This window comes from Hypanus sabinus, chromosome 8 (genome assembly GCF_030144855.1).
Source record: "Hypanus sabinus isolate sHypSab1 chromosome 8, sHypSab1.hap1, whole genome shotgun sequence".
Classification (NCBI taxonomy): Eukaryota; Metazoa; Chordata; class Chondrichthyes; order Myliobatiformes; family Dasyatidae; genus Hypanus; species Hypanus sabinus.
The window spans coordinates 160,303,329-160,326,922 of NC_082713.1; the positions used below are offsets into that span (position 1 = coordinate 160,303,329).

The following is a 23,594-nucleotide window of genomic DNA, read 5'->3' on the forward strand; positions in this document are numbered from 1 at the left end:
AATTAACACAGAGTGGGAGCAGTGAGAGAGGTTGCAGTACTATCTGCTGACATGCTGTCTTCTCACCTGCCTCTCCAAACCTTTTAATACTCTATCATTCCTCATCTATCCCCCTCACCTTTTATGCCCTGCCAAGATGCATTACTTCTCACTTCCCTGTGTGCCTACCATCACACTTCCAGTGGCTGATTCTTCCTCCCCACAGCAAGTCTTAGCGACTAAAGACAAATATCCACTTAAAAATTTACTGCCTTTTAAAAAATTTTAACTGAAATTAAAATGGGGAAGATGGAGTGTAAATTATATATAACCCGAGAAAGAGAAAAAAAAGGTTAAAGTCTCAAATGCACTCCTGAAACCATCTATCTGAGATCTATCTTTAACAAACCCACAGTTGTGGACTCAACACTTTATGGACCTTGGTTTATGCGCCTGAAGTTCATTTTTCTGAAGTTAGTGGAATGAATTTGGGAGGCTGAATTTAATATACCACATACAAAAATGCTTTCTTTCTCTGTGAAGTAATTCTGATAAAATACTTTGATCCAAAACATGCAGTTTCTCTTTAAGCAACTTAATTGTCTGCAATCAATTTCCAGCCTACACTGAATATTGTCCATGGGTTTAAAAAGGGTTAAAGAGATCTAATTCAGTGTGGAGCATTTGACATTTACGTTGTGTGCAAGAATGATATTTCACTTAATCACGGGTTTATTAAAATTACCACCAAGAGTGTATTGCAGGATATTCTAAAATGCCACATGTCTCTGTGTATTTAATGAAAGTAGTTGCTGAACTTTGTTTGGTGATACTCCCTAGAATTCTATGCTTGGTCAGAAACACTAAATGTGTTCTACAGAATGGGTGAATGTTGTGGCCTGATTCCTAGGCCAATGGATTCAAATTTCAAAACTGCAGGACATACATCTTGCTCATGGTTTCCAATAAATTTCATAAGCTGATAACGTAAAACAACATAGAGCCAATGAGGACCGTTGTCCATCTCATAAATAATATTTCTTGTATGTTTGCAGAACCTGGATCACAGCTGCATTCAGTCTGTAACCCTGGTGATAGGAGGTGATACAAGCAAGCAAGTAACCTTAACCAGAGCAGGAGAAATTCACGTTGGCATCCACCAGGCAATTGGCCTGCCATATAACAATGGTATTACTAATACAGACTGGGAATAAAAGGGGAATTATCAGCACTTCAGGCGAGAAAGCTATACCTCATTTGTCAAAATGACTTGCTATGCAATTTACATAACAAGTCATGTAGTCAGAATTAATATTAATAGTGCAGCTGTATGAGAAAGAAAAATAAAATTGCTTTGAATTAACACAGTGCAAAAGAACATGCACTGTTACTAAAAAAATTACTACATCTAATTCTCCCCTTCTCCAGATGAATTCACTGTTACAGACACTATTTTGTCAGGGAGTGACTCACACCTACAGCCCATCAGTCGTATTTACTGCCCAAGTGCTTTCACGTATACAGTATGTACTTCAAATGCACCGTAAACTGCGTTGCACTTTTTTCTCTGACCCCTCCTTTTATTTTGAACAATTTTGGTGCTTTACATGTTTCCCAGTGTTTTAAAATCTCGTCTCTCCATGTAAATATTTTATCCTTTTATTTATCCCCCGTGCAGTGCATTTTTAATCTAGCTGTCATTGCAGAAGCTGACACGTATCCTTTTGGCTTTGCTAGGGCTCCCAACTTGAGTCATGAATCATACATCACAGCAATAGATTCTTTGGCCCACTGTTTATGACTGAGCTTATGACTGCCATACAGCCTGTATTACTGATCTCATTAATCCCATTTATCTGTATTGGGTCCGTGGCCTTTTATGCCAAGGTGTTTCAAGTACCTGTCTAGATTCTTCTGAAATATAGTGAATATGCCTGTGATTACTGAAATTTGGCAATTACCCCCCACCCCATTGAGGTGCAGCAAGTGCTGCTTATCTAGGGATGTCTATGTCTTTATGCAAATATGTGGGCCTCCTTTGGTTAGTGCTGACCATGGATGTTACGTCCGAGCTGCATAGATACACAACCCTGGGCAGTGCGATACAGAGAGCAAGCTGTTCCCATGTTGCAAGCTCCCCCTCTCCACTATCTGATGAAACCAAAGGAACGGCAGAGACCGATACACTTTGGTACCAGCGGCGTCACAGGAGTTCCTAGTCAGGGTTGAATGCAACGTAGGACTGTCTTAGGACTCCAGCCCTGGGTTTACTACTGAAGCTTTTCTCATGAGTGGGTTTAGTGCAAGGCAGTGGAGGGTTGAGATCTGAGTTTTTCTTCTCCTCGAAGAGCTGTCAACAACAGCTAATAAGCCACATGAATCAATGAATTAATTAATGAAATTAATTTATTTCTGTCAGTACAAATATAACAAAAAGCAACATTTACAACAATGATTTCATAGGACAAAATTACAACAAAAAACATAGATATTCTTTAAAACAGACCAAAAGGGTGTAGGCTGAAGCTACAGCTCATTACGCCTACCCCTCTTACTTATACAACAACATATTTGGCATCAATCATCACATCGAAAACAAAAAATTTCATAATCTTTTAACACAAAATCCAATTCCAAATATCATTTATTTACATTACTGTCATTCATTTTAAATCATATATTTTATATTTGTTCATTAAATAATTTTTAAATAATTTTTAAAACTTGTTAAGTGTAGTGCATGTTTTTAAATTCTCACTACAACTGTTCCATGGATTCACCCCTCTGACTGAAATACAATGATTTTTTACATTTGTTCTTATCCTTTGTTTTTGAAATATACATATTCTTCTCAAATCATGTTGACTTTCTCTCATTTTAAACATCAGCCCGAAGCAACTGGTTTTAAGACACCAGTAACTCTCCTTTGCCCCTACTCCTGTCAGGAGAGATGGTTCCGCCAGGCTTAGTAGCTAAGCCACACGTGAAGGCCAGGAGCTGGACTTGGTTGTCAGAGGCTATTTGAGACACATACCATTGGGAACATTTAATAGGTAGTGGGAGCTTGTCCCTATTACCACCCCCGGCCATAACAACCTTAAGGAACTAGTCATAATTATGCAAATGAAGCATAATGATGACTAGTTGCAGCATGTTGTTGAGGAAGGGATAGAATATGTCTTCATATGCATGTTAATATTTAAGTATAGCTCCTGTTTCATGCTGATATTTCCCCGTGAAATCAAATGTTTGCAATACATATAACTGAGATAAACATGCATTAAAAAAAACTTGAGTTGATATTTTAGCTTTAAAAGATAATGATCTTTGGCTGGCTTTTTTGGTCCATTTAGGTGAAGGCAGCCCCAAGTGTCCTTGTGTATCATGGCTTGTGGAACACTTTACTGTAACAAAGCTTTTTGCTTTTTGTTGGCCTCCAACTAGTTGAATTGTTACTAATGATTGTGCTAGTTGATAATTAAAATCTTTTATAATAATCAAAGATGAGAAATTAATTCCTGTTAATCGTGCTGAATTTGCTAGGTAGTAGCAGCAGTGAATGGCAAAGCTCTGCAACTGTGTGATGTACTTCTCAGAGCAGATTCAGGTCTGCCTACAAGGGGTGAATTTCTAATTCGTATTATGTTAACTGAGCTCAGACTTTTAAAAGTAATTCCACACCTATTGCTGTGCTGCACCCTAATATCCATTGTTAAGAATGGCTATGGATAGAATTTCTGCACTCACAATAAAGTGGAGTTTGTAAAATTTATATCTTGTTACTTCCAGGAATAGTTGAAATCCTTAGGTTGTCATCTTTATTTATACAAGTGAAGACAGCCTTTGGACTCTCAATGAAGTTTGATAATGAAGGTGGAAGGCTCTATCTCCAGGTTGACAGCAGATGGAAAGGAAACACTGTGGGTCTGTGTGGAACGTATAATGGAAATCTACGAGATGATTTTCAGTGAGTTTGTATTGCTGATCCAAAATTACTCATGTTTACCCTAAATTCAAAGCTTAAATAATATAAAGTATTCCTAGAAATTCATCCAAGTTATTTGTGCTAAACATATTCTGTATATGAAAATAACTTGGAATCTGTGTAACCATCAATCACATGATGTACCCACACTCTATGTATGCCGGAATCAGAATCAGGTTTATTAACGCTGTCCTTTATGACATGCAAATAGTTCTGCAGCAGGAATGCAGTGCAAGATGTTCAGTTTCTATTATTTCTACAGCAGTAGGTAGAAAAATTGATCACTGTAAATTGTCCTGTGATTAGGCTAGGATTAAATCAGGGGATTGCTGGGTGGCATGGCTTGAAGGGATAGAAGGGTCTATTCATGCTGTATAACCACATACCAATTACAGCATGTAAACAGGCCATCTCGGCCCTTCTAGTCCGTGCCGAATGCTTACTCTCACCTAGTCCCACTGACCTGCACTCAGCCCATAACCCTCCATTCCTTTCCTGTCCATATACCTATCCAATTTTTAAAAAAATGACAATACCGAACCTGCCTCTACCACTTCTACTGGAAGCTCGTTCCACACAGCTACCACTCTCTGAGTAAAGAAGTTTCCCCTCGTGTTACCCTTAAACTTTTGCCCCCTAACTCTCAACTCATGTCCTCTTGTTTGAATCTCCCCTACTCTCATTGGCAAAAGCCTATCCACGTCAACTCTATGTATCCCCCTCATAATTTTAAATATCTCTATCAAGTCCTCCCTCAACTTTCTACGCTCCAAAGAATAAAGACCTAACTTGTTCAACTTTTCTCTGTATCTTGAGAAATAAAAAATAAATAAACAATGCAAAAAAAAAGAGAAATCATGTGGGAGTGTTCTTGAGTCCATGGACCATTCAGCAACATGCTGGAGGAGAGGAATAAGTTTCCAGATCATTGAGTGTGGGTCTTCAGGCTCTTGTACCTCCTCCTTGATGGTGGCAACAAGAAGAGGGCATCTCTTAGATGGTGAGAATCCTTAATGATTCTTATGGCGCTACCATTTTTAAATATGTCCTCAGAAGAGTGGGTGGTTGGGGTTGGGATGTGACCATCGTAGAGCTGGTTGACTCTATTGCCCTCTGCAGCCCCTTGTGATTCCATTCACCGGAATCTCCATAGCAAGCTATGATGCAAACAGTCGGAATGCTCTCCACCATACAAATGTAGAAGTTTATTAGTCTTTGGTGGAATGCCAAACTTCTTTGAACTCCAAATACAGTAGAGCCACTGGCATGCCTTCTTCATGGTTCATCAATGTGTTGTGCCTAGGATAGAACCTCCAAAACTGGTGCCCATGAACTTAAAGCTGCTCATTCCTTCCACCACCAACCCCTCGATGAGGACCGGCGGGTATTCTCCCGATATCCCCTTCCTTGGTCAAGTGGACGCTGAATGTAAGGTTGTTGCTGCAACACCACTCCACCAGCAGATCTTCCTCACTCCTGCACGCCTCCTCATTGCCATATGAGATTTTACCAAATTTACAGATAGCATTTGAGTTGTGCTTAGTTACATGGTCATGAGTGTAGAGGGAGTAGAACAGTAGGCTAAGCATGCATTGAGGAGTACCCATGTTAATTATCAGCAAGGAGATATTATTTCTAATCTGCACTGACTGTGCTCTCCTGATATGGAAGTCAAGGATTCAGAGGTGCAGGTTTAGGAGCTTGCTGATTAATACTGAGGGAATAATGGAATTGAACACTAAACTGGAATTGATAAACTAATGCATGTTTTGTTCTTTTCTTGATGTTCCAAAGCAGAATGAAGAGTCACTGAGATTGCATCCACCTGCTGCAGTGGTAGGCAAATTGCAGGGTGTCCAGATTCTTGGACTAGTAGAAGTTAATTGTAGCCACAACCAACCTTTTAATATAAATTTGCAATAGTGAGCAATAGTTATTGAGGGAGCCCAATCTGATTTCATTGTGCACCGGCATGATTGCTGCCCTTTTAAAGCAGGTGGGAACCTCAGAATGGGGCAATGAGAGGTTGAAGATGTGGGCGTAAACAATTGCATCATAGGAAAGGAATGGGATATTGACTCAGATAATGAAAGGCCCAAGTGAGCTCAACTTGGTCTGCCACTTGCTCTCTGTAGGCTGTGAGATGTTTAAGGAGACCCGTATGGGAACCACAGATTCTTCCACAGATGGAGCAGGAGGGGGCTGACGCGGCAGGTTCTGTGACCTTGGTGAGGCTGCTTGTCCTTGCCAATGGATATGCAGGGCTTGACGTGCTCCTGATGCATGATTGCAGGCTTGCAGTGACTCTCTGAATGTTCTTTCTCCACTTTGAGCAGTCATGGACTGGAGATTCCCAACAATCAATGAAGTATTTCTTTGAGAAAGCTTTGAGCATATCCTTCATCTTTTTTCTCTTTGAAGGGCCATTAGTGGCTCAATGGTTCCAATTGAGTCGAGACCCTGACTGACACAATGGCTGCATCAGGCAGAGGACTCTTTTGGCTTGCAGAAGTTACAACAGTGTTAAACTTTGGTTATTGGTCTAAGACACTGAATGATAAATTTAATTGTTCTAAACATGTTGCAATTAATAAAATAATGATTATTTGAAACATTTCAGAACAGCCCAAATAAATATAATTTTAAAATAAGTTAAAATTAAGAAAAAAATTATTTACTGTTCACTTAAACTATTAAAACTCTATTCAAGACATCAAGAATGTAAAATTGAAAAAAAAGTAACAGTTACTAACCTGTAGTTCTTAATCAAAGACAGGCATTCCAGACACCCCTGGATAAAGCTGAGGGGACGATGTGAATCACATCTGGGCCCTCAGCTCGGTCAGTTAGTGCATGGTCCCTGGACTCAGTGTTGAGGGTCTAGTCCATCTCTGACTGCTGCATTTCACTACGCAGGTGCAGAAGTCAGAGATGAACTGACCCACGAGGAAGATGTTACTGGCAGTTCCCTGTGGAACCACCAGCCAGAGGTGAGTATGCTTTGGTGCAATGTGAAACAGGAGAGCATGATCCTTGAAAATGGTATTATTGGAAATCTTCCTCATTGCTATTAGCATTAAGTGCTTCAATGATTAAGCAATGCAATACATATTCAGTGCAGAATTGTTCAAATTACATGCAGAACTGTTCAGTGCAATTAATCTCCCAGTATGTGAGATTTGCTTATTTGGTCATTTAAGATTTCGTAGATTATCAGTTTATTTAGTGATGAGAAACATCCTAATGATTCCCTCTCACTTCTAGTTCCCCTGTAGGTATGATTGAAGGTACTCCACAGTTACATGCCAATGCATGGAAGATTTCATCTGCTTGCATAGCCCCAGTAAATATTCCGTTAGTTGATCCCTGCGATACCAACCAACAAAATGGTACCTAATTCGTTTGATACGAAATAGTATATTAACTTCAATTCTCAACTCTATCTGTAAATTTATAATTTCAAAACTTCTAACATCCGCTAATTAAATTTATTTTTGGATTATTTATGAATCTAGCTTTATATGCAACCACAATGTGTGATGTTCTCAATCAAGAACTCTTTGCACCATGTCATACCTTTGTGAATCCCAGCGTCTATTATCAGCAGTGTCGCTACGATGCTTGCAAATGTGGAAGTTTCTGCATGTGCACTGCCCTTGCACACTATGCCTATCTTTGTGCCAAACACAAAGTTTTCATTGACTTCAGATCGGAAGTGTCTGACTGTGGTAAGTATGATAGCATAGTGGTTAGCACAACGCTCTACAGTACTGTCGCTGCCTGAAAGGAGTTTGTACATTCTCCCCTTAACAGTATGGATTTCTGCTGGGAGCTCCAGTTTCCTCCCACAGTCCAAAGACCTACCAGTTATTAGGTTAATTGGTCATTGTAAGTTGTTCTGTGATTAGGCTAGGATTAAATCAGAGGATTGCTGGATGGTGTGGCTCAAAGGACCAGAAGGGCCTATTTCACGTTGTATCTTGATAAATAAATAAGTAAAATTAAAAGAGAGATGTTATAATAATGGTGCTAATGAGATAAACAGGCAAGTGAGTAAGGTTATGCCTTCCTTTGCTTTCTTCAGTCCTGATGCCTTTGGTGTTGAGCTGGAACATCACAAGCACCAGTTTATTTGTCACTTGGGTTATTTGTAAATCATTATTTTCTCAACTCCTCTGTGATCATCTTACTGTTATAAATCACAAGAAAATCTGCAGATGCTGGAAATCCAAAGCAATACAGACAAAATGCTGGTCTGGCAGCATATATGAAAAAGAGCAATTGATGTTTTGGGCCAAGACTCTCCATCAGGACTGGAAAGGAAGGGAGAAGGAGGTCGACTAAGAAGGTGTAGGGAGGGGAGGAAGAAGTACAAGGTGGTAGGTGATAGGTGAAACAGTAATAGGGGAGGAGATGAAGTAAAGAGCTGTGAAGTTGATTGGTGTAAGGGCTGAAGACCTTACTGTTATGTATTCCAGATTAGTGAGAAGGAAATCACAAAGGCTGTCTACCTCAGTTCAATTATTTTGTGTTAGCATAATTTAGAAAGGATTGAAGCCAATGAATAAACATATTATGAATTAACAATGAATTGTGACTCAAAAAGGGAGATGACACCAACAAAGGACAAAAAAATAAAAATAAGTGGAAACATTTAGAGACAAATATTATAGATATAAAATGTTGTGCTAAATTATAAGATACTTTTCATTATTTAGAACAAGTTACAGTAAATGAAATTATCTTCAATATAACTGTATCGTTTCTTATAAAAAATAATTTAAAAAACTGTATCTTTTGTTTCCAGATCATCATTTTCAGCTATTGGAAATGCAAATACTGATTAATAATTATATGTTCATTCAAGGGATGTGCACTTCAACATACAGAAGTACAATAAATATATTTATTGTACTCAATGTATTGTACTTTTGTACAATACTCAATAAATCCATAATAGAATAATAACCATAACATAATCAATGAAAGACTGCACCAACTGGGTTTTTAATCAGTGTGCAAATGACAACAAACTGTGTAAATACAAAAAGAAAGAAATAATAATAATAAATAAATAAATAAGCAATAAATATTGAGAACATGAGATGAAGTCTTTCAAATTGAGTCCATAGGTTGTGGGAAGATTTCAATGGTGGGGGTGAGTGAAGTTGTGTGAAGTTATCCCCTTTGGTTCAAGAGCCTGATAGTTGAGGGGACATAACTGTTCTTGAACCTGGTGGTGTAAGTCGAGTGCTTCTTGTACCTTTTTCCTGATGGCAGTAGTGAGATGAGTGCATGGCTTGGGTGGTGGGGATCCCTGATGATAGACATGGCTTTCCTACGACAACGTCCCGTATAGAGTTGCTCAGTGGTGGGGAGTGCACTACCCATGATGAACTGGATATTATCCACTACTTTCTGTAGGATTTTCCATTCAAGGGTATTTGTCTTTCCATACCAGGCTGTGATGCAGCCTTTAAAGCACAAAGGCTTTAACATTGATGGTAATTATTTGTAACTAAGATGTACAACTTCCTTTCTTTTGTTTAATTTGTGTTTTCTCTCCACTTGCTCTCCTTTACTTGGGTAGTATATGTCCTTGAAAGTCCTAGCTGTTCCTCTGTGCTCCCTTTGTGAGATCCATGAAGATGCTACGAAGAAGATTCTGTTTTCATTTTCGTCCAAGCTATTGGTAACCAACTATGTTCCCTTCCTGGCAGTTATAGTATAGCCGAGACCAAAAATTTCAGTGGGAATTCAGAGTCAAACTTGAAGTGTGAGAAACTGGATTTAGAAGTGGAGTACTACAAAAGAGCCATTTCTTAACTATACATTTTGCACTTGGGGCTGAGGGTGAACTACTGTCCTCCGGTTCATAATTGTTCTCTGTCTTTCTTTAAACAGCTGTGTTTCAATGACTTTGTGGTTTGATGTTTTATATTCTGTGTTTTTCACTCCTTTTTTTGCCATTGGTGTGATTTGATCTTTTTCTTGCAATTTGGATGTTTAATATTTTCCTTGAACGGGTTCCATGGTACTTCTCTGTTTTGTGGCTGTCTGCAGGAAGGTGAATCTCAGGGCTGTATACTGCATACATACTTTGATAATAAATGGTAGGAATATGGAGGACTATGATTCCCCGTGCAGGTCAACGAGAGTAGGCAGTGTAAATGGTTCAGCATGGACTAGATAGGCTGTAGGGCCATTTTCTGTGCTGTACTTTTCTCTGACATAAAATGTACTTTGAATCTTTGACCCCTTTTTAAAAAAATGAATAGAGTAAAATCTGCATTTGCATTAATACTTGTTTCTTTATTTTTTTAATTATGAAATACATTTTGTGACCCATCATGTCTATTCCAGTTCTCAAAGCAATTCCATTGACCGGCCTACTTTCCTGGTAATCTGCACCTGTTTAGATTATTTCTGGCTGTTAAGGAGAGACAGTATAGTTTACATATTATATTGCACATATATTCAACAGTGTTTTTGCTGCTGAGATGTGCACTGGAAAAGTTTATGACATTTTCAGTAAAATTCTGCTTGTATTTCTTCTGTACAGGTGTTATCTGTCCGGCTAACATGTTGTACCACACTTGTTCTTCCTCTTGTGGTCGCACCTGCCAGTCCCTTTCTTTATATGAAGTTTGTGGTGATGATTGTGCCGAAGGCTGCAACTGCCCCAATGGAACATTTTATGATGAAATAGTACATCGCTGTGTAACAGAGTGAGTTTCGTTTATGTACGAGTCTGTCTCAGTGTATCATTAGTTTTCAGTACTGAGCTAAAACTCTTTATCACTTTGTTGTGTCAGGTCACTTATATGACGTGTAGAATATTAACTGCAGAAAGTTGAAAATAAAATGCTGGAAATACTCTGCAGGTTGGATGGAATCTGCAGAGCAATACATGGTGTTAATGTTTCAGGTGTTCCATCAGTGCTGAACTTTATTTTAATTTCTATTTATTTACATAAGAACATATGAAATAGGAGCAGGAGTCAGCCATTTGACCCGTTGAGCCTGCTCCACCATTCAATAAGTTCATGGCTGATCTGGCCACGGACTCATTTCCATCTACCTGCCTTTTCCCCAGAACCTTTAATTCCCCTACTATGCAAAAATCTATCCAACATTGTATTAAATATACTTACTGATGCAGCCTCCACTGCTTCATTGAGCAGGGAATTCCACAGATTCACCATTCTCTGAGAAAAGCAGTTCCTCCTCATCTCCGTCCTAAACCGACTTCCCTGAGTCTTGAAGCTATGTCCTCTAGTTCTAGTCTTACTTACCAGTGGAAACAACTTTCCTTCCTCTATCTCATCTATGCCTTTCATGATTTTATATGTTTTAATAAGATCTCCTCTCATTCTTCTGAATTTCAGCAAGTAGAGCCCCAGGCAACTCAATCTCTCCTCATAGTCTAACCCCCTCGTCTCTTCAGTCAACCTGTTGAACCTCCTCTGCACTGCCACCAAAGCCAGTATATCCTTCCTCAAGTAAAGAGATGAGAACTGCACGTAGTACTCGAGGTGTGGCTTCATTAGTACCCTGTACGGTTACAGCATAACCTCCCTGCTCTTAAATTCAATCCCTCTAGCAATGAAGGCCAACATTCCATTTGCCTTCTTGATAGCCTGCTGCACCTGTGAACCAAACTTTTGTGATTCATGCACAAGCACTCCCAGGTCCCTCTGCACAGCAGCATGCTGCTATCTTTTACCACTTAAATAATAATCTGCTCTTCCATTTTTCCTTCCAACATGGATGACCTCACATTGACCAACATTGTATTCCATTTTCCAGAACCTTTTTCGCTCACTTAACCTATCTATATCTCTCTGGAGACTCGCCGTATCTTCTGCACAATTTGCTTTTCCACTCAATTTAATATCATCAGCAAACTTAGATTCACTACACTTGGTCCCCTCTTCCTTTTACTCCATATATATGAGCTCTAATTCTAGTCTCACCAAACCTGAGGAGAAAAAAGCCGGTAAGCACCAACCCTATCTATTCCTCTTGTAATTTTATATACCTCTATAAGATCTCTCCGCAGGCTCCCGTGTTCCTGAGCCACCAGACTCTGGGTTCCATGTCAGTAAGGGAAGATTCTGCTAAAACTCTCTCCCTTGACCCAATTCCATAACCCACTACCATTTGGCTGAGCTCTAGGACGAGATTCTGCTCACTCATGTTTTGTCTTCAATGGGACAAGATGGAAATGGGGAATAACAGCAGATTCAAAGTCTTCAGCATGGCCATTGTTTTGGGGTCTACTGGTTGTATTGGGAAGGAAACCCAGAAGCTACAATGACCCAAACATTTAGAAGAGAATGGAATGAGTTTAATTTGATCTTCAGATTATTCTTGAAGATTACATAGAAGGTTCAACAACAAGGCTTAGTGTCTTTATGTGCCTCTGACAGCCACATAAGCCCAATCCTGTCCAACTTGGTGGTGTTTAATGAGAAAGGAGACTGGTAACAATGGGTCTGCTTACTTATTTACTCATAGCAGTGCTCAGATAGTGAAAATTTTTTAGTCATTCCCATCCGTTATGTCACTCCATGGTCTCCTCTTTTGCCATGATGAGGCCACTGTCAGGATGGAGGAGAAACACCTCATTTTCCATCTAGATAGCCTCCAACATGATGACATGAACATTGATTTCTCCTTCCATTTTCTCCTATTCCCCACTCTGGGCTCGTCTCCACACCTGCCTATCACCTCTCCCTGGTGTCCCTCCTTCATCCCTTTCTCCTATGGTCCACTCTCCTCTCCTGTCACATCCCTTCTCCTCCAGCGCTTTGCCTTTCCCACCCATCTGGCTTCACCTATCATCTTCTAGCTTGTCCTCCTTCCCCCCTCCCCCCACCTTTTTATTCTGACATCTTCCCCCTTCCTTTCCAGTCTTGAAGAAGGGTCTTGGTTCAAAATTGTTCATTCATTTCCATAGATGCTGCCTGACCTCCTGAGTTCGTGCAGCATTTTGTGTGTGTTGCTCTGGATTTCCATCATCGACAGAATCTCTTCTGTTTTTGAAGAGGAAAATGCTTTTTATAATGAGAACAAAGAGAATCAAGAGAGGCTGTTTTACAGAAAATGCTGAACATGTGCATCAGGAATTATAACCATATAACCATATAACAATCACAGCACGGAAACAGGCCATCTTGGCCCTCCTAGTCCGTGCCGAACCCTTAATCTCACCTAGTCCCACCTACCCGCACTCAGCCCATAACCCTCCACTCCTTTCCTGTCCATATACCTATCCAATTTTACCTTAAATGACACAACTGAACTGGCCTCTACTACTTCTACAGGAAGCTCATTCCACACAGCTATCACTCTTTGAGTAAAGAAATACCCCCTTGTGTTTCCCTTAAACTTCTGCCCCCTAACTCTCAAATCATGTCCTCTAGTTTGAATCTCCCCTACTCTCAATGGAAACAGCCTGTTCACGTCAACTCTATCTATCCCTCTCAAAATTTTAAATACCTCGATCAAATCCCCCCTCAACCTTCTACGCTCCAATGAATAGAGACCTAACTTGTTCAACCTTTCTCTGTAACTTAATTGCTGAAACCCAGGTAACATCCTAGTAAATCGTCTCTGCACTCTCTCTAATTTATTGATATCTTTTCTATAATTCGGTGACCAGAACTGCACACAATATTCCAAATTTGGCCTTACCAATGCCTTGTACAACTTTAGCATTACATCCCAACTTCTGTACTCAATGCTTTGATTTATAAAGGCCAGCGTTCCAAAAGCCCTCTTCACCACCCTATCTACATGAGACTCCACTTTCAGGGAACTATGCACAGTTATTCCCAGATCTCTCTGTTCCTCTGCATTCCTCAATGCCCTACCATTTACCCTGTATGTTCTATTTGGAATTAGAACGATTCAAAACATTATGTGTTTGCTGTGTGAATATCCCTCATGGTCAATCTCTCCAGGGCACCACTATTGCCCTTTAGCTGAACTGTAATATGAACAGACACATTGTGCATTCCAGTGAAAATGATTGTCCATTATAATGCTCCCCATTGTAATGTTTGACTTAATTCTATATGTACATATGCAAGTGAATTTCACATCAAAAAAATCAGTCCCATTGAAATGTTTTTTAGGTTTTAATACATTAGTCTTTAAATTCTTCTATACATGATAATGAAATGGTTCAATATCTCTCTTGTGTTTCTTCTAGATCGCAGTGTTCCTGTCACTTTATGGGAGGAATATTTCAGGCAGGAGAGGTCACATTCAGTAACTCAGGACCATGGTATTACGACGGTCTTTTGTTAAAAATTGCTATTCAGATTCTGCTATTCAATTCACTTGATATGGTTATTTATTTATATTTATTGAGATACAGCACACAACAGGCCCTTCGATTCATACCGTCCAGCAACCCCTGATTTAACCCTACCCTAAATCATTAACCGATTAACCTACCAACCAGGACTGTGAGAGGAAACCAGAGCACCCAGAGGAAACAAATGCGGTCGTGGGGAGAACAGACAAACTCCTTACAGCCAGCAGCAGGAATTGTACTCCAGTCGCTGGTGCTGTAAAGCATTGTGCTAAATACTATGCACCATACCACTGAATGAAATATTTTAAACTATTTTTTTCCAAAACCAGCTACAATATTTGTTCAGATTATTTTGTGAGATTCAGTTATTAGTTTTGTTCAGTTTGTAGTGAACATAATCCTTAAGTTGGCAACAGAAATTCTATGGTAATTATAAAAGAAAAGTGAATGTTTTCCAGCAGAGCTGATGGGATTTTCCTTATTTTCCAGTTTGTGCAAGAATGGAAGAGTAAGGTGTGCTCCCGCAGAGCCAGGTATATTACAATTTGCCATCACTTGCATTGAATTTTATGAAATTAATCATTTGTAAGGTGAATCATGTTTACAGGAAATGTTCTTCTGCTACTATTCTTAAACTAATTTTGAGTAAATATGTCCAGAATCTACAAGGAGACATTTATGCGGAAGTATTTGTTGTTCATTTTATAGTTTTGAGAGCTAATATTTAAAGGAAACAAGTCATTAATGTGAAATCCATGTAACTACATCCTGGTCCAAATGCATTATAATAACTGTTTCACAGTAGATTTTGTGTTTTATTTTCTGTGTTTTTGCTCTTCTTTCTGGTTGCTGTTTCTGTGATTAGTTTTTTGCGTGGGAGGGGTTTGATGTTCTTGTTGTCATTCATGTGATTTGTTTTTTGCAGATGGGGGGGGGTGATATTTGGTGTTTTTCTTTGAATGAGTCCCATGGGTGTCTGTGGGAAGATGAATCTAAGGGCTACATACCTTAATAATTGCACTTGGAATCCTTTGAATAAAAACATGACTAGCAGTAACAGTCAAACAAATCGCTTCAGAACCATATCCTGATTTTGTTTGAGATTTCATAAGGGAGTATCACCATGACCCATAGAGGCCAATAGTTTACAGTTCTTCCTCTTGCCCTTTGCTTCCGGCAAGTACATTTCAGGTGGATACTGAGAAAACAGAAATCCTATTCAGGGGTTAATGCCTGGGTGGGTGGAATAGAGAGAGAGAAGACAAAGTTTTCGGATTTGTCTGAAGCAAAATCAAAGATCAGTAATACAGATGAGACAGGGGCCTTCACAAGAATCTTCCTCCTCAGGTGCTGGTTGGGATGGATGAGTACCTAAACACAAGGATGTTTCTTAGTGTTAGCAGGAAAATCCTTTGATATGGTAGTCTTAAGTTACTGAAAGATATTCTAAACAAGCAGAAGGCCCTGAGCTGCACTCTGTTACTGTAGTATCAGACTATCTGGCCTAAGATCCCCTTCCTTAAGTCTTACTCGTCCATGGGATATGCTTTGTACTATGACAGGTATATATATCTCTATCAAACCAGAAACATGCACAATCTGATCTGTATGCAAGGGGAAAGGGGAGAAAGCCAGTGCAACCTACAAACCTTCAGTTTCTTTCAGATCATATAATGTATATAATAGCTTTAGTACTCAATCCTAAGAATAAAACTTAGCATATGAAGATTGGGAATACAATTCTGACCTGCTTGATAAAGTAATTTGTTTTAATTACTACCCCTTTGATTTGTGAACTATGTTAAAACAAGTGTCACTTCAACTTCATACAGAACCTGAACCAGGGGCCTGCCCACAAAATAAAAGGTACTTCAATTGTCGAGACCCTCAGCCTGGCCTGCCCTGGACTGGAGCAGCATGTGAGGTCACGTGTGAAAACCTGATGATGAACATTACCTGTTCACCCATGACTCCATGCATTTCAGGCTGTGTTTGTCCTCCTGGGTAAGTGAAATACCAGCAGACAGACATTAACCTGAATGCTTACCATGATAATTTTCAGATGTCAATAGTTTGTGTTGCATCATTATGGCATATTTACTAGCTCTTCCACTTCAGTCACAGAAGCTTGTGGTTTCTGTTCAATATAAAACTTTTCTACCCAGAACTTTAGACTGCCATTCCACTAGAGTACAGCAAGATAGTTACACTCCCAGTGGTACTTTGGTTAAGATTTGAAACTGGGGCATTGTTTGTTCTCCTATATCATTCACCTCAGGTATTGGCTCAAAGAAAAGTATTGAAGTTATCATGATCAATGCTTATTCCTCAGCCAACGTTACTAAGATAAGGTAACTCACAATTTTCATACTGCAGCTTGCAGAGTAAAATTTGCCTGCTGCTTTTTCTACAATACAACAATGATCACGCCTCAGGAAAACTCTGTTTAGTGTAAAGGGCATTTAAGGTGTCCTGAAGTCTGACATAGCTTATTTTTATAATGGGTTAGTCTGTGAAAGTCCACTCATCACAGAGCACAGGAACATTGCTGTCTGAGGCACCAGAATGTTGTGCTTAAGAAGAGATGGCAAAGATGCTCGAAGCAGCCTTTTCCCCTGAGGACGCAAACACGAGGAAACCTGCAGATGCGGGAAATTCAAGCAACACACACAAAATGCTGGTGGAACGTAGCAGGCCAGGCAGCATCTATAGGAAGAAGTGCAGCTGATGTTTCGGGCCAAGACCCTTTGTCTTTTGACAGCTCTTTGGGGTTGACAATTCCAATGAAACTGAGAGAAGAAATTCCTCATTATCTCTGTCTTAAATCAGCAACACCTTATTGAGAATCTGTGCCTCTTAATTCTAGGTACCCCACTAGTGGAAACATCCTCTGACCATCTACCTTATTAACCGATCAAGTTCTTATAGATTTCAACAAAATCACCTTTCATTCCTTTGTAATCCAAATGTTCAACCTCTGTTCATACATCAATCTCTTCATCCCAGGAATCAATCTAGTGCATTTATCAGCGTTGCCTCAACTGCAAGCCATCGTTCCTGAAACATGGAGCTCAGTATGCACCATGTCACTACATCAGTGGTTGGCAACTTTCCTTCAAGACTTCCCTACTTTTACACTCCTTATCCCTTACAATATCTAAAAAAAATTCCCAATTGCTTACTCTATCCAATTGTCAATACCTTGTGATTCATGCATTAGGATTCCCAGATCCGTTTGTACTGTAACATTCTGTAGCCTTGTTCCATTTAAATAATAATTTGCTTTATTATTATTTGTTATAGTGTGGATATACTCCAACTGTCAACTTTTTACCTCAGTTAATCTATCCAAATCCTCAGTCTGCTAATCTCCTATTTTTGTGTCAAGTTTGGCTATGGTAGATTGATTCCTTCACCAAATTGTCAGTATAGATTGTAATTACGTGAGGCCACAGTATTGATCCCATGACATCTCACACCTAAAATCCTGATTGTTCATACAGTAATCCCCTACCCATGCCCCTATTCGTCCCCTTTCCATATTGTAGCCAAACCTATGTGTTCATATTTTGTGTAGTAATCTTTTTTGCCCAATCCATCTAATGAATAAAATCAGCTAGAACTATTGTAACACCTCTATTACAATTCATCATAATTGCTTGATTTATACAGAAGTATAGCTACTTTTAGAGAGTCTATTCACTAATCTTCCCAGGGTACTTATCCACAGTATTCTTATCATAATTAAATCCCAAAGCAATCCTTCATGTTGTGTTTCTGAGCCGAAGTCATGGCCTCACCACCTCCGTATCTCATAAATTATCGGGAGAGCTGCTTCATCTTCCATTCCTTTCTGATAACCCTCCTTGGTTGTCAAATTGTTGTTTGCACTGTTTTCTAAACATGATACTTCAGAACAAAATTATTTCTTCTTTATGTGTATGATTGAAAATTTAGATTTTTTTCTTCCTTCATGTTTTAGATTGATTAAGCATGGTGATGACTGCTTTTTGCCTGAAAGTTGCCCATGCAGTTGGAAAGGGCAGGAATACTTGCCTGGGGAAGTGGTTTCCACACGCTGTTACACTTGGTACGTGCACGCCTCTTCTTATTAAATTAAAATGGATTATCCATTGGTGAATTTTCCAAAAATACATTTATTTGAGGTGTTATTAACTTTTAGAGACTTTTCCCACAAATGCATGTACAAATCACTGATATAATATATAATTTTCTTAATCTACATGCTATAAAACTGAAAATCCAACACCAATTGGACTCTTATGCTGCTGCACCAGAAGCTTTTATCCAGTTAAATGTTAATCTTGTTATCAATACACTTTTATTTCACCTTTCTCTTACATCTGACATATTAGTATAATACATTTTCCAGTGAACTCGAAGCTGAAGGTTAAAGGGAGTTTGAAACTAAACCCTGTGACTGAACCCAGTGAGGTTCAGCTCTTGGGCTTCTACTTTTCACCCTGACTCTAGGTGTTGCGAATTTAATATTTCAGTAATATTTGAGTAATCTTGCATATATATGGTTGATTAAATGTTCTTGTTTGTTTAAGTAATTAATTACGAGTTGTATGTATAAATACGTGCATTGTATACATCTTCATGCTATCACATGATACATGCACATCTCAAAGTTAGACCTGCACTTTGGACTCCCTTGTCTTCCTTTGAATTAGTTTAATGTTTTGAAGTTATGAAGCATCATACTAAGTGCTCACCTGATTTACACGGGACACAGGCGCCCACCACAGACAAGTTCCTGACCCTAGCTTCACAACTCGGCCACACATCCAATGACACCTGATCAACCTCATGAGTATCTGTGGACAAAGCCTCTTATTATAAGAGTATTGAGGAGTGAGCTAGATGCTGAACCAGTGACATATATGAACAATCAGATACCAGATCTTCACAGTCCTATAGTAATCAGTAACAAATAGTTGGAAGTTTCTCCATAACTCTATTGCCATTGCATCTTTTGCAATAGATTTTCTCAGCAAAAGTTTGGTCAGTAAACAGAGCTGTCTGCACACTCTTGAAAACAGATACGGGATTTGTTTACTTATTTTACAGATTGTGTAATTGTTGAGCAGTTGCTGATCCATTGGTCTTCCAATTAGTGATGATTTGTTCTGATAACTCGTATCACTCCGAATTTATTGATGATGGCAATTCACAATTTAATAATTGTATTAATTCCAATGGGTTTTTCCATTAATTGAAGAAAATATTGCAGCATAGTCTAACTTGAATGATAATTTCCTTCCTTAGTATATGTCAGCGAGGAGCTTTTAACTGCACATACCACCCATGTCCTGCAGTGTGTACCGTTTATAGTGATCGGCATTATCGCAGCTTTGATGGCCTGGAGTACGATTATGTCAGTGACTGCCAAGTATACTTAGTAAAGGTAAGGAGGTTTACAATATTAGGTACTCTAGTCAGCTCATGTCTAAAATAAAATGTCCAGATGAGGAGATTATGGTAGAATGGAGTTCATTGAACATGGAGGTCTGGATTTGGGTTATATTATATATTTTTGTGTGACTGTGTGATTACTGCTGTCTTGTATGTGATACATGTACCCTGTGCTGGGTACATCTGTTGCTACTGTGTTTTGCACCTTGGCCCCACAGGAACATTGTTTTGTTTGGCTGTATTCTTGGGTTTTCATGTTTGGTCGAATAACAGTTAAACTTGAACTAGAAGAATGGAAATAATCACGATTTTTTTGCATTAAGAGTAGGATGAGAGAAATTCTTGTAAAGGCAAATAAGATTAATCCAATTAATGCTGTAATCTTGGAGATGATTCCACTGTACCTGATTCTTTTTAAGGTTGATTTTCTCTGTGTCCATCTTATCAGTTAAACACCAATGTTAGTATTCTCATAAGCCACCAAGTGAAACAATATCTCTCTCCTTGGCTAGATTCTGATGCAGATCTGAATTTAAGAGAGAACATTATGAAGTCTGAGTAACAGCTTTGACAAAAAAGTATCAAAAACTAAATGAAAGAGTGTGATAAATAGGACTTAAGCAAATTTTCTACAAATCTGGAAGTTTGGTCTTATTATGAAAATGCTGGACATGTGTTTCCCAAAATGCTGTTTTATTCTAATAATTTAGTAAGTATTTTTCAATCATGCTTTATATTGTGGATTAAAACACTTCATTGTGAAAGTGATAGGAAATTGATGGAAATTATAGATTCGTACCACTGTTACTGAAGTTCTCAGCAATTTGCCACTTTGTAGATTGAAAATCATGTTGCTCTCAATGGAGAAGGTTTGATCAACTCAAATCACATTCAAAATTCAGCTTGAGAGTGGATGCTTTAAGGCAAAACAAGTATGACTGTTGACTAAACATGATAATTCTAGCCAGAACAAGGAAGTACAAGGTAAACTAACTAAAGAAGAATAGATTAACAGGAAGAATACAAAAAAATTCCAACTATCTTCTCTGATGTTTTTAAAGTCAAAAGTGTAACCATAGTGACAGAAGTCCAATACAAATTGATAACTTTAATTATCAAGTTATTAATTTTTTAAGTATAAAGTAAAAAAAAATACATTGATTAGGGAAGCGCAGTTGATGTAGTCTACTTGTCACTAGCAAGGCCTTTGACAAGATCCCACATGAAATGCTGGTCCAAAAGCTTAGAGCTTATAGGATTTAAAGCAAGTTGCCTAATTGGATGCAAAGATGGGTGAACAACAGGACACAAAGACTAATGGCGGAGGGCTGCTTTGTTAATTGGAAGCCTGTGAATACCGCTGTACCCAGAGGATTGGTGCTGAGCCCATTGTTATTTATTATATACTTTAATGATTTGAATTTAAATATAGAAGGTAGTTTGCAGATGACAGGCAGGTTGATGATGTTGATGGGAAGGAACATAGCCTTGAGTTGCAGAATTATATTGTTCAACGGTAAATTGAGTATAGAATTTAATCCTGGTAAGTGCAAAGAGATACATTTTGGGATGTCTAAGAAGGTTTGGACATGCAGCATGAACTGTAGGGTCATTGGATGGCAAGTCCTTGGATCCCTAAGGCTTACAGCACAGGTTGAAATAATGGTGAAGAAGGCATTTACTGTAGGTCACTTGTATTCATGAACAAGGGCATGGAGATCATGTTACAACTTTATAAAACTTTGATCAGGCCCCCCCCCCCCCACAATATATGCCTACTTCCGGTCACCACACTATTGGAAGGGGGTGAATTCAGCAGAGATTTACCGGGATGTTGCCTGCCATGGAATCTTTCAGTTACGAGGACAGTCTGATGGGAATGAACTACAAACTGCTGGAGAAACTCAGTAGCTTGAACAGCATCTGTGCAGGGAAAGGAATAGGCAACGTTTTGGGTTGAGACCCAGCATCTGGAGCCTTTACCCATGATACAGGTATCTAAAACAAGAAGGCATGAGTTGAAAGTGCCTAAACAAACAGAGTTACGCAGTAACACACACAAGATGCTGGAGGAACTCAGCAAGCCAGGCAGCAGCTATGGAAAAAGTGCAGTCGATAGTCTGGGGCTGAGACCCTTCAGCAGGATGGAAGAGTTACACAGTAGGTGTAATCTGAGACACCCTGGTTGAGAGTGTGGTGGAGGTACCTACTCCCACAACATTTAAACAGTAGCTGGATGAACACTTGCATTGTCAGAGCATGGAATACTGGAGACCAAGTGCTGGTAGATGGGATTATTATTGATCGATTGATTGAGATACAGCATGGAATAGGCCTGTTTATCCCTCTGAGCCATGCTACCCAGTTATCCCCTGATTTAATCCTAGCCTAATCGCAGGTCAATTTACACAATCACCAATTAATGTACCAACTGGTATGTCTTTGGACTGTGGGAGAAACCGGAGCACCTGGAGGAAACCCAGGTGATCATGGGGCGAACGTACAAACTCCTTACAGGCAGCGGCAGGAATTGAACCTGGGTCACTAGTACTGCAAAGCATTGTGCTTACTACTACACTACAGTGCTGCCAAGATAGATAGGTGATGGTCAGCATGGCATGGTGAGCTGAATGGACTGTTTCTGGGCTGTATGACTCTATGATCAGCTGCTGCTGTAATCATTTGCAGTATGACTGCAGTTATGTAGGACATTAGCTGAATCATTGGAAATTTGTATTCACGCACTTACTTAAACCTCTTTTAATAACCTACGGTTACTCATCAAGAAAGCAGGTGGGATTGACGGGCAGAACTTGTGCAATATATTGTGACACAGCAGATCTTGTAATGAAATGCCGCAGTTTCTAATGCTTCTGAAGGATTCCTGACTCATTGCATTTTTAGCTCACAAGAGATAGTGTTCGTATTGGAAATAATCTTTGTCAGATTTAGTTCATTAGAGATTAAATTAGCCATGAAACTTGAATAACATCACACTGTATTCTGTCATTTGCCTTGAATTAGCAGAAATAAATTGGTACTAAAGTTGAAAATTGTCTTTCAGCAGGATGGCAGATTAAATTTCGACAGGCAATCAAGTCTGTTGTTGCATTTGTCATTAATTTATCATTCAACAATTCAAAGTATTTGCTTTTGTGAGTATATTATATAATAAGTTGGAACATTATTCAAATGCACATAGTAAAGTTAATGAAGTTTAACTTGAGAAATGGAATTGCAAGCTTGTTAATTAATCTGGCATTATAGCAATTAGCTTATCTATTGGTTGTACCTTCCATTAGTTTAGTTTATTTTAAATTAAATTAACATTATTAAGAAGGAAATTGAGAGGAATCATTGGGATAAAAGAACTATAAATTTTTCTGTTGTTTGAGTTACTTACAGCCATTGATGCAAGTTAGGAAACACCATTGCATTTATGAATTTTCACTGAAAGACAGCTTTGTTTTTAGTCGTATGTGCATGCAAAATGGCCCATAAACCTAACATCACCAAATTATCTCAGTTGAAATATTCCTGTAACAGTACAGATCATTGAGAAACAGCATTTAAAAACACTACAGACACTTGTTTCAAAATAGTTAGAACTGCAATGGAAATATATGAGCTACATTTTAATGTTTTATGTTACAATCTGCAGTTGAAAATTCAAAATAAATTTTATTAAAGTACATATATGTCACCATATACAACCCTAGGATTCATTTTCCTGTCGGCATACTCAGCAAATCTATACAATAGTTACTAATACAGGATCAATGAAAGATCAAGAGCGCAGAAGACAACAAATTTTGCAAATGCAAGTATAAATAAATAGCAATAAATGACAAGAACATGAGATCA

General features: G+C 38.8%; 1 protein-coding gene across 1 annotated transcript in view; it reads left to right on the plus strand.

Moving 5' to 3' along the window:
• Positions 1 to 23,594, plus strand: part of otogl (otogelin-like) — a 164,528-nt gene that overhangs the window by 34,869 nt on the left and 106,065 nt on the right. The window contains exons 17-26 of the mRNA XM_059976457.1: positions 1,035 to 1,167; positions 3,769 to 3,946; positions 7,229 to 7,353; positions 7,480 to 7,692; positions 10,527 to 10,692; positions 14,184 to 14,258; positions 14,781 to 14,824; positions 16,124 to 16,295; positions 18,274 to 18,381; positions 19,584 to 19,722. Of these exons, the coding sequence (XP_059832440.1) occupies positions 1,035 to 1,167; positions 3,769 to 3,946; positions 7,229 to 7,353; positions 7,480 to 7,692; positions 10,527 to 10,692; positions 14,184 to 14,258; positions 14,781 to 14,824; positions 16,124 to 16,295; positions 18,274 to 18,381; positions 19,584 to 19,722 (1,353 nt within the window). The remainder of the gene's footprint in view (positions 1 to 1,034; positions 1,168 to 3,768; positions 3,947 to 7,228; positions 7,354 to 7,479; positions 7,693 to 10,526; positions 10,693 to 14,183; positions 14,259 to 14,780; positions 14,825 to 16,123; positions 16,296 to 18,273; positions 18,382 to 19,583; positions 19,723 to 23,594) is intronic.